This window comes from Salmo salar, chromosome ssa13, assembly GCF_905237065.1.
Source record: "Salmo salar chromosome ssa13, Ssal_v3.1, whole genome shotgun sequence".
In the NCBI taxonomy this organism is placed as follows: domain Eukaryota; kingdom Metazoa; phylum Chordata; class Actinopteri; order Salmoniformes; family Salmonidae; genus Salmo; species Salmo salar.
In genome coordinates, this window is record NC_059454.1 from 14,369,816 (window position 1) to 14,386,764 (window position 16,949).

At 43.2% G+C, this 16,949-nt stretch overlaps 1 protein-coding gene across 4 annotated transcripts in view; it reads left to right on the plus strand.

The window, feature by feature from the left end:
- Positions 1-16,949, plus strand: part of LOC106566493 (plexin A3-like) — a 165,249-nt gene that overhangs the window by 72,021 nt on the left and 76,279 nt on the right. For all 4 annotated transcript variants that reach the window (XM_014134573.2, XM_014134572.2, XM_014134574.2 and 1 more), the window contains exons 5-8: positions 2,034-2,134; positions 14,067-14,190; positions 14,949-15,105; positions 15,764-15,863. In XM_014134573.2, the coding sequence (XP_013990048.2) occupies positions 2,034-2,134; positions 14,067-14,190; positions 14,949-15,105; positions 15,764-15,863 (482 nt within the window). The remainder of the gene's footprint in view (positions 1-2,033; positions 2,135-14,066; positions 14,191-14,948; positions 15,106-15,763; positions 15,864-16,949) is intronic.

Sequence of the window (16,949 nt, forward strand, 5' to 3'; positions counted from 1 at the left end):
TGCAGGGAGTTTTGGCGTGAGTGCACCTCAGCCCCATAATAACCCTCTTGTTGTCATCCTAGGGAGGTAAATACACTGGATCAAAGATGAACTCCACAGAAGATAGAGCTCTGCTTTTCACACTGGCCCACTTTAAACAATTGATATGTGGCAGTTGATGATGCTATTTTCATGCACCAACTTTAACAGTACTGTGCATATACACTGAGTATACAAAACATTAAGGACACCTTCCTAATATTAAGATTCAACTCCCCCTTTTGCCCTCAGAACAGCCTCAGTTCATTGGGGCATGGACTCTACAAGGTGTCGAAAAAATTCCACAGGAATGCTGGTCCATGTTGACTCCAATGCTTCCCCACAGTTGGCTGGATGTTCTTTGGGTGGTGGACCATTCTTAATACATACGGGAAACTGCTGAGCGTGAAAAACCCAGCAGCGTTGTAGTTGGTGTGCCTGGCACCTACTACCATGCCACGTTCAAAAGCACTTAAATCTTTTGTCTTGCCCATTCACCCTCTGAACGGCACACATACACAATCCATATCTCAGTTGTCTCAAGGCTTAAAAATCATTCTTTAACCTGTCTCCTCCCCTTCATCTACACTGATTGAAGTGGATTTAACTGGTGACATCAATAAGGGATCATAGCTTTCACCGAGATTCACCTGGTCAATCTGTCATGGAAAGAGCAGGTGTTCCTAATGTTTTGTACACTCAGTGTATAATGTTACACCACCATGATAATACATGAAGAGATATGAGCTTAGAACATAGTCTTCAGTGGGTAGCCTGCTTCATTATCCATATAATGAAATGTTTGATTTTAGTCTCTTGAATCGACCTCCACTTCAGAGTTGACTTGTTTAATTCCATCCCTTTGTGAGCTGTCTGTCCGCAAGGGCGTTGTGGGATGTTGCGAGCCGAACCGAGCATCGTGCCAGAGACACAGACTTGAGGGCAGAGGATTATAAAACGGTGTCGGTGGTGGGATGGTGTGTTTACGCGCTGGCACTTTGCAGCATAAATTAGCATGGGACAGGAAGCGCAGCGCTCGGCATAACACCTCGCCCACCCACAGCCTGCGGCCTGACTCCCTGACACTGGAGACAGAGGCAGAGAGGCAGGGCCTGCCAGGGTTAGCGGTTAGTGCTAATGCTAGTAGCATTCTCCACTGCAGCAGTGTCAGGAACCAGGAACTCACCAGCAACAGCAAATTGAAAGGCAACACCACATCCCTTTTGGGCGGGATTGTGTTTTTCTCTCTTACAAAATTCATTTTTAAAGACGATCAAAGGTTAGGTCCTCTCAGAGTAAGCATTTCAGCACTTTAGGAGATATGCGGTGAAAGCTGTGAGGAGATCTTTGTCCATGTCCTTTAAGGGCACAGGATTAGCATGCAGAGAAAGAGAACGGGAACCTGTGGTACATTGCCCTGTGACATCTGGTCTTCACTTACTGCCAAAGGGAGGGGGAAGATCACTCAAAACAGAATACATTTTTTATTTAAATCCATCGTTCAAGGCAACCCATTAGACTGTGCATGTTTACGACGAGGGAACGACCATAAATGACGCTCCCCGCTGAGTCTGCACTTTGTCACTCTAAGTTAGCCATTTAGTTGCTATCTATAAGCCCTGGGTGATACATTGAATAAGTCGTCTAGCGCTTAAGGTTTTGAAATGTTTACCAACACTGGTGAACTGACCCACTCTCTATCACTGCAGTTGAATAAATGGATTCAGACCTCGTGTCAGGAAATGATTTAGTCCTTGAAGCACGGATGTGTCCCAAAACTCATTCAAATTGTGAGCAATACATTCCCGCTTTCTGTTGAATTTCATATCTTACGTAAACGAAACGCTATCATGACAAATTCATGGTTACGCCTGGGATTTAGATTTGTTTGACCCTCGCGACGCATCTGTACGCGTAAAAAAAGATTGAGAAGGTGAGGAAAGCACAGTGAACAGTGCTAGTGTGAGTCTGAAAGTGTGTTGAATAAAGATGATAAGCTCAGTTGTGTTCTGCAGGTGAGCCGGTTACCTGTGGAGAGCTGTGACCAGTACACCACCTGTAAAACCTGTCTGGCCTCTGGAGACCCCCACTGTGGATGGTGTGTACTTCACAACAAGTAAGTGGCTCACTTTACACATGCTCTTATCTTCTCTGTGGGTAGATGAACTTACTGGGAAATCAAATAGCGTGGTTGTTTTAGTGTGATTAAGTTGCCTCAGTCGATACCAACTATATGAGAATGAATTGATTCCTGAACAGCTGCACGGATTTCCAAGGTGACATTTTGATACCAATCAAAGGGAGAATAAAATGGGCTCTGTTAAACATCGGGAGGCCAGATGCTGTTGGAAAGTAACAGTAATACATCCTGTACATTCTGAACTTTTAATGGACCACTGAGAGGTTCGGGGTTCAGCCAAACTAGTGGGAAGCTGCCTGCTGTCACCCAGTCCACCTGGTCTGCTCCAGTCCGCTCCACACAGGAAGTGACGGGTGACAGCTGCCCCAAATGTGCTCCTTCCTGTTGACCCTTTTGGGCTGACCCTTAGACAGCAGCTGGTAGGTCGGAGCTCAGGAAATGTCTGGATATTGCTGGCCCTCTGCCACTCCTCCCTCACTCCCTCACTTGTCATCAGGCACATTTGTCCTCCAGTCCCACTGTAAATGAATTGGCTGAGAACATCATGAGAGAGTGCTGTGTCCTGTCACGGGGGAGAAGGAGAGCCTGCGAAGGGGGAAGCATGTGTGGCTGTATAGTGTACCCTTTATCGAGTGTAATGGCCACAATATGGAGGGGCTTTCTCTGACATAGGCCATGATTAATGGAAAAACAAAGTAACTCTAAAGGTAGGGAAATAAAGGGGACAGGAAATTGAAGCACATGCCTTTTAAACAGCAAGCCATGGGTTTTATATGAATTATAGAAAGTCCTAAAATTGTTTCATTATGTGACATTTCTCACACCAAGGCCTGGTGTCAGCAGTCCAATATTTCCCCTGTGTTGCATATCTAGATAATGTTCAGAGGTAGATGAAAACATTTTTCGGAGCCTAGGACCTCAATGACGACCATTGTGGAATTTTCATTCAGTCCTTTATCATGATAACAATATTTAATTAAGATTAGAATCTGGGACTGATAATGGAATAATTTGCATAGATTTTTGCCAAACTAGTTTGAAAATGATATTTCTCTGCATAGCAATGCAGTATTCCGCGCAAATGTTTTTTTTACACAAACTTGTGACAACCACTGCACAGCACAATTAGTGTGAGATAATTCAAAGTGATGAGAAGATAGAATGGCTAAATTGTGCCCGATCCACATGTCAAACCTCTGTTCCTCTCTGGTGAAGCGACATCCCAGAATGACACAATCCTCTTCTATTTCCATCCTCTTCGGTTCAGCACCTTTATGTGGCTTCAACCTGCTCTCTGTCTGTCTGTCTGTCTGTCTGTCTGGCTGTCCGTCCGTCCGTCCGTCCGTCTACTTGAATCCCACTGATGCTTAAACAGAGAAACAAAGGGATGTTGATTGAGTCAGATTGAGATGGGTGACATTTGTTCTGTGGGACAACACACATACACTCAGGTCAGGTCACATGATCAGTGGACTCTGAATGTTGGGGCTCATGAGAAACAGAGAGCAGGGTATTGTTCATCCTAGCAAGATGCAGGCCAGGCCAGGCAACCTCAGATTGCTCAATCATGTACAGGAGGTAGCTCAAATGACTCCAATGACTCGCTTCCATGGACCACAATGGGCATCTCCTCTCTTCCATGGACCACAATGGGCATCTCCTATTCAAGCCCAGTCAATGAGCCACGTTTTCAGACAGCATACACTTTACTTGGTGCTTAACTTTAGATTGTGTTTCATTTTTTCGGGTTTCTGACCAGACTACTAAAACTCAATGTGGTTTCTTCAATATCTTCGATATGACCTTTTCTAGGCCAGTGGATGTAGTCACAGGTCCAGAAATTAAACTAATAATATACTGACTTTTGTAAAGCATACTGACCTTTATGATGTTGGTTATTCCCCTGTGGGGATATAGCTTTTTTGACCATGAGGTAGCTACCTCAGTGGAATTACATTAAACAATAATGCCAGAGGGGGTGTGGTCCAACTGCCTGACATTGCCACGGTGTGGCCGTTTCTCTCTGATACAGAGAGACTCATCCATTATTTTATTACAAGCAAGTTTGACTACTGTAATGCTCTCCTGTCTGGTCAACCCAAGAAAGCCATTGATCAACTGCAAAACCTACAGAATGCTGCACCACGGCTACTGACCAAGACCAGACAGAGAACAGACATTACACAGGTTTTAAAGTCTTGGCACTGGCTGCCTGTGAGTTTTAGAATTCTTCTATTCGTTTTTAAATCAATCCACGATTGTGCACCCCAACACATCAGACATGCTTTTAAGTTCTGTACCCAGTAGGTCCCTCAGGTCCTCTGGTACTGGCCTTATAACTATCCCAAAGTCTAGGACCAAGAGGCATGGAGAGGAAGCCTTTAGTTACTACAATATGCCCCCAGACTCTGGAATAGCCTGCCAGAGAACCTGAGGGGGGCCGAAACTGTGGAAATATTTTTTTAGCTTTGATTTTCCTCAGGGTGCTTTTGGTTGTTCAGTTTGTCATTCTTTTGTTTTTTGTGTAGTAAATATTTCCGCTTTTATTTAATTGTTTTTCAGTTATTTTATTTCCTGTAAAGCACATTGCATTGCATTCCATGTCTGTATAAATAAAGCTCTATAAATGTGCTGTATAAATAAAGCTTGATTTGATAAATAAAGCTTGATTTGTATATGGCCAATATACCAAGGCTAAGGGCTGTTCTTAGGCACAAAGCGAAGTGCCTGGATACAGCCCTTAGCTGTGGTATATTGGCCATATGCCACAAACCCCTGAGGTGCCTTATTGCTATTATAAACTGGTTACCAGCATAATTACAACAGTAATTCGTTTTTTTGCGTCATAGCCATGGTATATTGTCTGATATACCACGGCATTCAGCCAATCAACATCCAGGACCCAAACGACCTGGATTATAATTCAGTGTTTACCACAGATGTCTGCAATGGCCCCATTCACCTCCTTGCTCTCATTTCACGGATAGAGAGCTTTATTTTGGTACGTCGATGTGACGTAACTCTCAAGACCTCCTTTAAATCACTTATCAATTTGAATGATTTGCCTGAGTTATGACTTTTCATATGAAAGCTGTGGTGGGTATCACCATGTGCTCCTCTGATCTGTAATACCAAAGCACTTATCGCTTGTCATGTTACTGTTTTGACACATATGGGAGTGATGCTCCGAAAAAGGATTCAGGGAAATTTGGGGGGTTGTTAAATCTTAATTCTTAATCTGTGTTGCCAGAGCTCTCTTTCCCTCGGGAAGATGGGTTGCCATGAGCGATGGCTCTTCAAAAAAAAGAAAAAAAAGCCAAACACACTCTGGATTGGGAGACTAGCTTTGACCTGCTTCCTTTCTTTTACCTGTTGTTGTCTGGGCTTTGTCTGCTATTCCCCCAGGGCTCTTTAGCCTCTAGCCATCATGTTAGTCGAGCCAGGGTAGAGGAGGGGAAAAAAACTAAGTGCACCCTGGGAAATGGTCTGTGTCCATGGCAACAACAGGAAACTGGAAGATGGACTTGCAGTGTGATTCAAATCAGCCTTATTTTGTGTATCTGTTGAGGGGGCCATTGGTTAGAGTGTCTCGTGGCATTTATCTTGTGGAAACACCCCTTACTCAAGATACTTCATTCATGTCCTATAAACGATGAGAGCACACCGTGAAATGACAACACACCATCATATGGCATTATCTGTTCAGTTATTAATGTATGGTAAAAGATGTACCTCTGCCTTCATTTCAATATAACTGGGATTGTCAGCATATTCTTTTAATTATTTTTAATTAAAGCAACTTTTATTACATGAAACTATCATTTGCAATGTTTGCTGTTGCAATGTTTGCTGTCTTGACAAAAGCCTTTCTTTAATCCAGCATTTGCAGAACCCAAATGCACATTCTGAACATGTCTTTGAGAGACGGTGTTTCAGATTAACATGGTTGAAGGTTATAGTAAAAAGGACAGTAAAAAAGCTGCCGATAAGTGACTGTCCTATCAATATGGTTTCACCCCTTCAGCAGACTTGATCGTCTCTTGCGTCGTCTTTCTCACTAATCAAAGTCAAATAGATAATTAACCCAGACCCTTAGTGGCAGTTACGGCCCCACCCTCCCCAATATCAATTCATGTGCTCAATTGATCCTTGATCCTGTTTCTGTGTCCCAGTGCTTCCCAGTTAACCCCAACACTCCCATTTGAATTATGTAATGCCATTATTATTAGATCATTTACACGTGTTATGAAAGGCTTTTTTTCATCTGCTTCGTCCAATAAGTCATTTGAACAAGGTAAAACTCTGCTTCATCAAGCATAATGTGGTATAGACTATCGTGTGAACATATAGCCTTGGATTCATTTGACTTTGAGGATACTGAATGGATACTGAATGAGGGCAGGGTAATAGAATTTGTGAAACCTGCAATGGTGAATTGCCATAAGGAATGACTCAATTTGAACTGAGAAAAAAATAGTTTCCAAAAAAGAACGCTGTTCTCTAGTTGAAATGGAGTGATATGCTCAGCGTGATATGCTCACATTAACCCTTTCTCTTGGGGTTAATGTGACCGCCCAATCTCCCACCCACGTTCCTCGGGCCTTTAGCACCTCGCTACATTCTCCTCTGACAGTTTATAGCCCTATTTCACTTGATCATATATTACAGAGGCCTCCTCACCTGCTAATTGAAGATGTGGTGAGTCCATTTTGTCCCCACAGAGAACAGAAGATGAACCTCACTAATGCAGGTCCTTGATCTCCTGGCTTTCTCTCATGGCGCCATAGGGAGGGAGGGAGAGAGGGAGAGGGAGAGAGAGCAGCTGAAGGGACCTCCACCCCAGGGGGACAACGTTTCACCATAAATCACATATCTGCCATTCCACTAGGAAGAGGCCTGCAGTGTAATTGAATGAAATCTAATTTCTGGGAACTGAAGGACAAAGCAGCAGAAAGAATCCCAGTGATCTGAATGGTTGGTGGCTTGTGAGGAGACACACCACAGTTCCACTTACTGTACAGAGAACAGTCTTGACTGGTGCTAGGCCCTGCATTTTTAATTAAGCCTACCCCCATTCTCTCCCCAGACATATGGTTTTAATTAGAAGTAAACAAATCATTAATGGTGTGTTGCGTCTTGGGTGAAAAACAGCCCTGTAACTTCAGCGGCTTCTTAATTCTTTTAGAAGTGGTTCCTCTAAAGGAAAATAAAAGAACTTTCCTTCCGCAGACGATCCAGATTCAATTATCACACGCTTAAGTTGAATGGTAACCTTCAAATCACCATTTCTGCTTCACTGCTTCTGCTTTCTCACATTTAATAGCTTGTATAATATACTGCTCAAAAAAATAAAGGGAACACTTAAACAACACAATGTAACTCCAAGTCAATCACACTTCTGTGAAATCAAACTGTCCACTTAGGAAGCAACACTGATTGACAATACATTTCACATGCTGTTGTGCAAATGGAATAGACAACAGGTGGAAATTACAGGCAATAAGCAAGACACCCCCAATAAAGGAGTGGTTCTGCAGGAGGAGACCACAGACCACTTCTCAGTTCCTATGCTTCTTGGCTGATGTTTTGGTCACTTTTGAATGATGGCGGTGCTTTCACTCTAGTGGTAGCATGAGACAGAGTCTACAACCCACACAAGTGGTCAGGTAGTGCAGCTCATCCAGGATGGCACATCAATGCGAGCTGTGGCAAGAAGGTTTGCTGTGTCTGTCAGCGTAGTGTCCAGAGCATGGAGGCGCTACCAGGAGACAGGCCAGTACATCAGGAGACGTGGAGGAGGCCGTAGGAGGGCAACAACCCAGCAGCAGGACCGCTACTTCCGCCTTTGTGCATGGAGGAGCAGGAGGAGCACTGCCAGAGCCCTGCAAAATGACCTCCAGCAGGCCACAAATGTGCATGTGTCTGCTCAAACGGTCAGAAACAGACTCCATGAGGGTGGTATGAGGGCCCGATGTCCACAGGTGGGGGTTGTGCTTACAGCCCAACACCATGCAGGACGTTTGGCATTTGCCAGAGAACACCAAGATTGGCAAATTCGCCACTGGCACCCTGTGCTCTTCACAGATGAAAGCAGGTTCACACTGAGCACATGTGACAGACGTGAGAGAGTCTGAAGACGCCGTGGAGAACGTTCTGCTGCCTGCAACATCCTCCAGCATGACCGGTTTGGCGGTGGGTCAGTCATGGTGTAGGGTGGCATTTCTTTGGGGGGCCGCACAGCCCTCCATGTGCTCGCCAGAGGTAGCCTGACTGCCATTAGGTACCGAGATGAGATCCTCAGACCCCTTGTGAGACCATATGCTGGTGCGGTTGGCCCTGGGTTCCTCCTAATGCAAGACAATGCTAGACCTCATGTGGCTGGAGTGTGTCAGCAGTTCCTGCAAGAGGAAGGCATTGATGCTATGGACTGGCCCGCCCGTTCCCCAGACCTGAATCCAATTGAGCACATCTGGGACATCATGTCTCGCTCCATCCACCAACGCCACGTTGCACCACAGACTGTCCAAGAGTTGGCGGATGCTTTAGTCCAGGTCTGGGAGGAGATCCCTCAGGAGACCATCCGCCACCTCATCAGGAGCATGCCCAGGCATTGTAGGGCGGTCATACAGGCACGTGGAGGCCACACACACTACTGAGCCTCATTTTGACTTGTTTTAAGGACATTACATCAAAGTTGGATCAGCCTGTAGTGTGGTTTTCCACTTTCATTTTGAGTGTGACTCCAAATCCAGACCTACATGGGTTGATAAATTGGATTTCCATTGATTATTTTTGTGTGATTTTGTTGTCAGCACATTCAACTATGTAAAGAAAAAAGTATTTAATAAGATTATTTCTTTCATTCAGATCTAGGATGTGTTGTTTAAGTGTTCCCTTTATTTTTTTGAGCAGTGTATAAGTAGGCATGTGATACATTTCAGGCTTGTTTTTTTGCCAGAACTTTTTTCTTCATTTTTCATAGATGTTTATTTTTCCTTATATTACATTTTCATCACTTTATAGTATTTGATTTAATAGTTTTTGGTGATGGTGTTAATGGAGATTGTAGTGAAGTAGTGCTGTCATCTTCGACCCTGTTCTATCTGATACTCTGCTTTGCTCTGTCTGTCTCAATGTCAGATGATCCCTAGTCGTGTGCAGTAATATCCAGTGGCTTATTGGACTTTGTAAAAATGACAGTGCTGGTTGGTGCATAAGCAGGAGTTTTTATTGGTGATAATCCTCAGCCACTTTCAGTGCAGCTGTCAAGCTTAAAGGAAAACTACACCCAAAAGCTATCTTTTGGTATTTGTATCATTAGTCCATTTTTGACATAGTCCCAAAATGTTTTTGATGTCAGCAATCAAGTTTTCAAGATACATAACTTTCAATCAAGTCATCAAGATCTATAACTTTCAATCAAGTCATCAAGATCTATAACTTTTAATCAAGCCATCAAGATATATAACTTTCAATCAAGTCATCAAGATATATAACTTTCAATCAAGCCATCAAGATGTATAACTTTTAATCAAGTCATCAAGATATATAACTTTCAATCAAGTCATCAAGATATATAACTTTCAATCAAGCCATCAAGATGTATAACTTTTAATCAAGTCATCAAGATATATAACTTTCAATCAAGTCATCAAGATATATAACTTTTAATCAAGTCATCAAGATATATAACTTTTAATCAAGCCATCAAGATATATAACTTTTAATCAAGCATCAAGATATATAACTTCCAATCAAGTCATCAAGATATATAACTTTCAATCAAGTCATCAAGATATATAACTTTCAAAATACAGAAATACAGTCTGTATGACTATTGAAACGAAACCAGAAGATAGTTTTGGGGGTGGAATTTTCCTTTAAAGCGACAATCAGCAGTTGAAACAATAAAAAAGTGTTTCTCCGCCACTGTTTCACTAAAAAGCTGAGGGATGGGGCTGGAGAAATACAACCACTCTCAAATTCATAAACAGAGCTATTGATGAAAGGACTGACCATCCATGATATCAAAATTATATATTTTGAGTCTATACAGTGCTTGTTTACATTTACATTGTTTACAATCATTGGACTAAAACAAGCTTATATTTTGGGTTCTGATGGGGTACGACAGTTGAACTAAGCTCATGAGGCATTTGCAATTTATATTCTTCAAGATTCAATGGGTTTATATAATTAGTTTATAAGTTAATAAATGAATGTAGCGAACTGCAGATCGCCCCTTTAACCACTACACTTACAGTAACGCCATGTCTAACAAAAGTGTTGCTGTTATAAATGTTTTTAATATCAGGTTGCTCCTTAGAATCTGTTTGGAGAAAAAGAGGACATTTTCTTCCACAGCAGAAAATAGCAGGTTTAAAATAAAACTGCAATGAGAGAGAGAATGGCTGCTATGTGGCATTAACCTGATCATTAACCTGAGATGTTCTGGCTTCAATAGGAATATATGAAACAATTGTTTCCAATAATCCATGTGGTCCTGAATGGCTCAGTTGGTAGAGAAAGGCACGTGGGTTCGATTCCCGGGGCCATCTGTAGGTAAAATGTATGCACAGAGTCGCTTTGGATAAAATCTGTCACATGGAATGACGCTGGAGAGACGAAGCAGGTACGGGGAGTAAAACATTCAATAACTAACGGACATGGACCGAGACAGGACCAGCGTCAGCATACAAGAAAACAAAGACAAAAAACAATCAATGCAGAAGCGGGGAACAGCGCTGTGGAACTGACAAATATAGGGGAGGTAATAACAGGTGATGAGTGAGTCCAGGTGAGTCCAATAACTTTGATGCGCGTGACGAGGGAAGGCATATGTGCGCAATGGAAGATAGGAGTGAGTGATGCAGGGCATCCTGGCGCCCTCCAGCGCCAGGGGGGAGCAGACGTGACCAAAATCGTCTACTAAACGGCATATATTATTATTATATACAGTTGAAATCGGAAGTTTACATACACTTAGGTTGGAGTCATTAAAACTCGTTTTTCAACCACTCCACAAATTTCTTGTTAACAAACTATAGTTTTGGCAAGTCTGTTAGGACATCTACTTTGTGCACGACACAAGTAATTTTTCCAACAATTGTTTATAGACAGATTATTTCACTTATAATTCACAGTATTGCGAATCCAGTGGGTCGGAAGTTTACATACACTGAGTTGACTGTGCCTTTAAACAGTTTGGAAAATTACAGAAAATGATGTCATGGCTTTAGAAGCTTTTGATAGGCTAATTTACATCATTTGAGTCAATTGGAGGTGTACCTGTGGATGTATTTCAAGGCCTACCTTCAAACTCAGTGCCTCTTTGCTTGACGACATGGGAAAATCAAAAGTCAGCCAAGACCTCAGAAAAAACATTGTAGTCCTCCACAAGTCTGGTTCATCCTTGGGAGCAATTTCCAAAAGCCTGACGGTACCACGTTCATCTGTACAAACAATAGTCCGCAAGTATAAACACCATGGGACCATGCAGCTGTCATACCGCTCAGGAAGGAGACGCGTTCGGTCTCCTAGAGATGAACGTACTTTAGTGCGAAAAGTGCAAATCAATCTCAGAACAACAGCAAAGGACCTTGGGAAGATGCTGGAGGAAACGGGTACAAAAGTATCTATATCCACAGTAAAACGAGTCCTATGTCGACATAAGCCGAAAGGCCGCTTAGCAAGGAAGAAGCCACTGCTTCAAAGCCGCCATAAAAAAGATAGACTACGGTTTGCAACTGCACATGGGGACAAAGATCGTACTTTTTGGAGAAATGTCCTCTGGTCTGATGAAACAGAAATATAACTGTTTGGCCATAATGACCATCGTTATGTTTGGAGGAAAAAGGGGGATGCTTGCAAGCCGAAGAACACCATCCCAACCGTGAAGGACGGGGGTGGCAGCATCATGTTGCGGGGGTGCTTTGCTGCAGGAGGGACTGGTGCACTTCACAAAATAGATGTCATCATGAGAAAGGAAAATTATGTGGATTCATTGAAGCAACATCTCAAGACATCAGTCAGGAAGTTAAAGCTTGGTCACAAATGGGTCTTCTAAATGGACAATGACCCCAAGCATACTTCCAAGCATACTTCCAAAGTTGTGGCAAAATAGCTTAAGGACAACAAAGTCAAGGTATTGGAGTGACCATCACAAAGCCCTGACCTCAATCCTATAGAAAATTTGTGGCAGAACTGAAAAAGCGTGTGCGAGCAAGGAGGCCTACAAGCCTGACTCAGTTACACCAGCTCTGTCAGGAGGAATGGGCCAAAATTCACCCAACTTATTGTATGAAGCTTGTGGAAGGCTACCCGACACGTTTGACCCAAGTTAAACAATTTAAAGGCAATGCTACCAAATACTAATTGAGTGTATGTAAACTTCTGGCCCACTGGCAATGTGATGAAAGAAATAAAAGCTGGAATAAATCATTCGCTCTACTATTATTCTGACATTTCACATTCTTAAAATAAAGTGGTGATCCTAACTGACAGGGGATTTTTATTAAATGTCAGGAATTGTGAAAAACTGAGTTTTTAAATGTATTTGGCTAAGGTGTATGTAAACTTCTGACTTCAACTGTATTATCCAGACCCCGATGGGTCAATTATCAGAATAAAAGTTTCTGCTATGCAGCATTCAGCGGACCATCGGGAAGTTGGTTACAAAAACAACTTTGAACTCAGCTTGGCTCAGCATATTTCAAATGTAGTACTTTTTAAAATATTTTCATATATTTTCCTAAATGTGTGTTCATGATATACACTGGTATCATTTGTGTGCTTCTGCTCAAACCCAACCTGCTCACTGAGGCCAACTCAGTCATTTGTTACACCTAAAGCTTATTCCCTAATTTATGAATTTGTCCCAGATTCCCAGTGCTCTGTTGGACAATGGAGTGCATGGATTTTTACCCAGTAATACGGCTGTGTACTGTACTGAGCTGAATGTTACCCAGTAATACGGCTGTGTACTGTACTGAGCTGAATGTTACCCGGTAATACGGCTGTGTACTGTACTGAGCTGAATGTTACCCGGTAATACGACTGTGTACTGTACTGAGCTGAATGTTACCCGGTAATACGGCTGTGTACTGTACTGAGCTGAATGTTACCCGGTAATACGGCTGTGTACTGTACTGAGCTGAATGTTACCCGGTAATACGACTGTGTACTGTACTGAGCTGAATGTTACCCAGTAATACGGCTGTGTACTGTACTGAGCTGAATGTTACCCTGTAATACGGCTGTGTACTGTACTGAGCTGAATGTTACCCTGTAATACGGCTGTGTACTGTACTGAGCTGAATGTTACCCAGTAATACGGCTGTGTACTGTACTGAGCTGAATGTTACCCGGTAATACGGCTGTGTACTGTACTGAGCTGAATGTTACCCGGTAATACGACTGTGTACTGTACTGAGCTGAATGTTACCCGGTAATACGACTGTGTACTGTACTGAGCTGAATGTTACCCGGTAATACGGCTGTGTACTGTACTGAGCTGAATGTTACCCTGTAATACTGCTGTGTACTGTACTGAGGTGAATGTTACCCAGTAATACGGCTGTGTACTGTACTGAGCTGAATGTTACCCAGTAATACGACTGTGTATTGTACTGAGCTGAATGTTACCCAGTAATACGGCTGTGTACTGTACTGAGCTGAATCTTACCCAGTAATACGGCTGTGTACTGTACTGAGCTGAATGTTACCCAGTAATACGACTGTGTACTGTACTGAGCTGAATGTTACCCAGTAATACGGCTGTGTACTGTACTGAGCTGAATGTTACCCGGTAATACGGCTGTGTACTGTACTGAGCTGACATTTAAGTAGTAGAACAGCATGTAATGTTGTGATCATTATTGACCCCTGGCCTCAATGTGTTTCCTCCCAGGTGTTCCAGACAGGAGGCCTGTGAGAAGTGGGCCGAGCCGCAGCATTTCAACACAGAGCTAGATCACTGTGTGGACATTAGTGTCACACCTAACAACATATCTGTGACCTCTATGTCCACTAAGGTAATTACAGGATGTAAAAAAAACTGTGTTCACACCAGAGAAAAACATGACGGTAGCTTATCACTGCACGGCGCTATTTAATCACAACATGACGCTCGCTAATCACGAAACTTGCTAATCACGAAACTCGCTAATCACAACATGACGCTAGCTAATCACAACACGACACTCGCTAATCACAACACGTCGCTAGCTAATCACAACATGACGCTAGCTAATCACAACACGACACTCGCTAATCACAACACGACACTCGCTAATCACAACACGACGCTAGCTAATCACAACATGACGCTAGCTAATCACAACACGACGCTAGCTAATCACAACACGACGCTAGCTAATCACAACACGACGCTAGCTAATCACAACACAATACTAGCTAATCACAACACGACGCTAGCTAATCACAACACAATGCTAGCTAATCACAACACGATGCTAGCTAATCACAACATGACCAATATGGAGCTGGCTTATTATTAACCTGTCATTGCAGATTTCTGGTTTAGGATACACAGAGGGATGACTCCAACTGTCAAATAATATACTGCCTCGCTCTCCCTTTCTCTTCCTCCCTCTCTCTCTCTCTCTTCCTCCCTCCCTTTCTCTCTCGCTCTCTCCGTCCGTCTCTCCCCCACTCTCGCTCTCCCTTTATCTCCCTCCCTCTCTCCCCCTCTCTCTCTCTCCCCCCTCTCTCTCTCTATCTCACCCTCCCTCTTTCTTGCTCTCATCTTTCCCCCCTCTCCTCCCTCCAGCTGAGTGTGAAAGTGGTCAACGTGCCCAGCCTGTCAGCCGGGGTGACATGTGTGTTTGAAGAGCTGACAGAGAGCCCAGGGGAGGTACTGGCCAAGGGGCAGGTCCTCTGTATGTCCCCCTCCCTCAGAGATGTCCCCTCCCTCACACAGGGATACGGTAAGCCTTCTATCAGAGACTAATATAAATCTAGTACACATTCAGTGTTATAAAACAATGTGCTAGCTATTGAGTAATAATATGTTTCTATTTTCTGACGATCGTATTTATCACTGTGTGAAATTTGCTCTATCGTTCCATACAGCTTAGTGGATTGTATTATGTCAACTAGTGGTGACGACAGCTGCAATGTGTCTGAAGTACACCAGGTTTTAGTTGTTCCGAGCCATGTGAACATGGGCCTTAATGTGTTTTCAGAAAATGATGAAAAACAACTGAATGCTCTTACCGATGGACTGATGGATGGGAACCTGAAAAGTGCAGTAGCTCATTTTTAGTTCCATTAGTAGCAGTTATTGAAAGTCCACTGGAAATGTTTTGCCAATTATCTTGAAGTCAAGCCTACAGGTATAATTTGACTAGCAGAAGAGATGTGGCCTGTTTGTAGGGTTCTGTTTTGGACCATAAGTGCACTTCTCTTGCTAATGGAAATGGTAGATAAAAGACAGGAGCAATCAGACATTTTTATCAACATCTACATTATTGAATTAGACGGAAGAACATTATTTTTCTGGGGTATAGCACCTGGAATTGGACTGATAATGGTTTCAGAGCCTCTAGGCTGTCTGGTTTACTGTGGGTCTTCTCTTTATTCCAGGGGACAAGAGAGTGCTAAAGCTTTCCCTGAAGTCCAAGGAGACAGGGCACAAATTCATCACCACTGACTTCATCTACTACAACTGCAGCGTGCTCCAGTCGTAAGTATCTATCTACCATGATCTCTCATCTCTCTGAGGACGAGAGGAAAGACCGAGACGCTTTCAGTGAAGTAACATATTGATTGGTTCTGTCCGTCACTTGAAATTCTTTGATGATTTCTACCGGGCTGTGTAGCCACCTCAGTGTAGAAGAGAAGCTTGACAGATAACAGGTGCCCTATGTTTGGAATGTGGATGTAGTCATGCGTTTGCTGTTTGTCAAGTTGTTTAAATGATGCTTTGAAAATAGATGGCATAAAGTCATGTTTATTGTCAATATTTTCAATGAGTTTCAGAAACTGGTACAGAGACATGGACAGGTAGAAGGGACAGAGAAATGGACAGGTACTAGGGACAGAGAAATGGACAGGGTCTAGGGACAGAGAAATGGACAGGTACTAGGGACAGAGAAATGGACAGGGTCTAGGGACAGAGAAATGGACAGGTAGAAGGGACAGAGAAATGGACAGGTAGAAGGGACAGAGAAATGGACAGGTAGAAGGGACAGAGAAATGGACAGGTACACGAGACAGAGAAATGGACAGGTAGAAGGGACAGAGAAATGGACAGGGTCTAGGGACAGAGAAATGGACAGGGTCTAGGGACAGAGAAATGGACAGGTAGAAGGGACAGAGAAATGGACAGGTAGAAGGGACAGAGAAATGGACAGGTACAAGGGACAGAGAAATGGACAAGTAGAAGGGACAGAGAAATGGATAGGTAGAAGGGACAGAGAAATGGGCAGGTACAAGGGACAGAGAAATGGACAGGTAGAAGGGACAGAGAAATGGACAGGTACACAGGACAGAGAAATGGACAGGTACAAGGGACAGAGAAATGGACAGGTAGAGGGACAGAGAAATGGACAGGAAGAAGGGACCGAGAAATGGAAGGTACTGGTGTCACGTCCTGACCAGTGTAAGAGGTCATTTTCTATAGTAGATGGGTAAGGGCTTGACAGGGGGAGTGTGTTTGACAGTCTGTGTTGTTATTTCGATGTTGTGGGTTCTAGGTTTTCTGTTTCTATGTCGGGTGTTGTTTGGGGTTGATCTCCAATTGGAGGCAGCTGTTTCTTGTTGCCTCTGA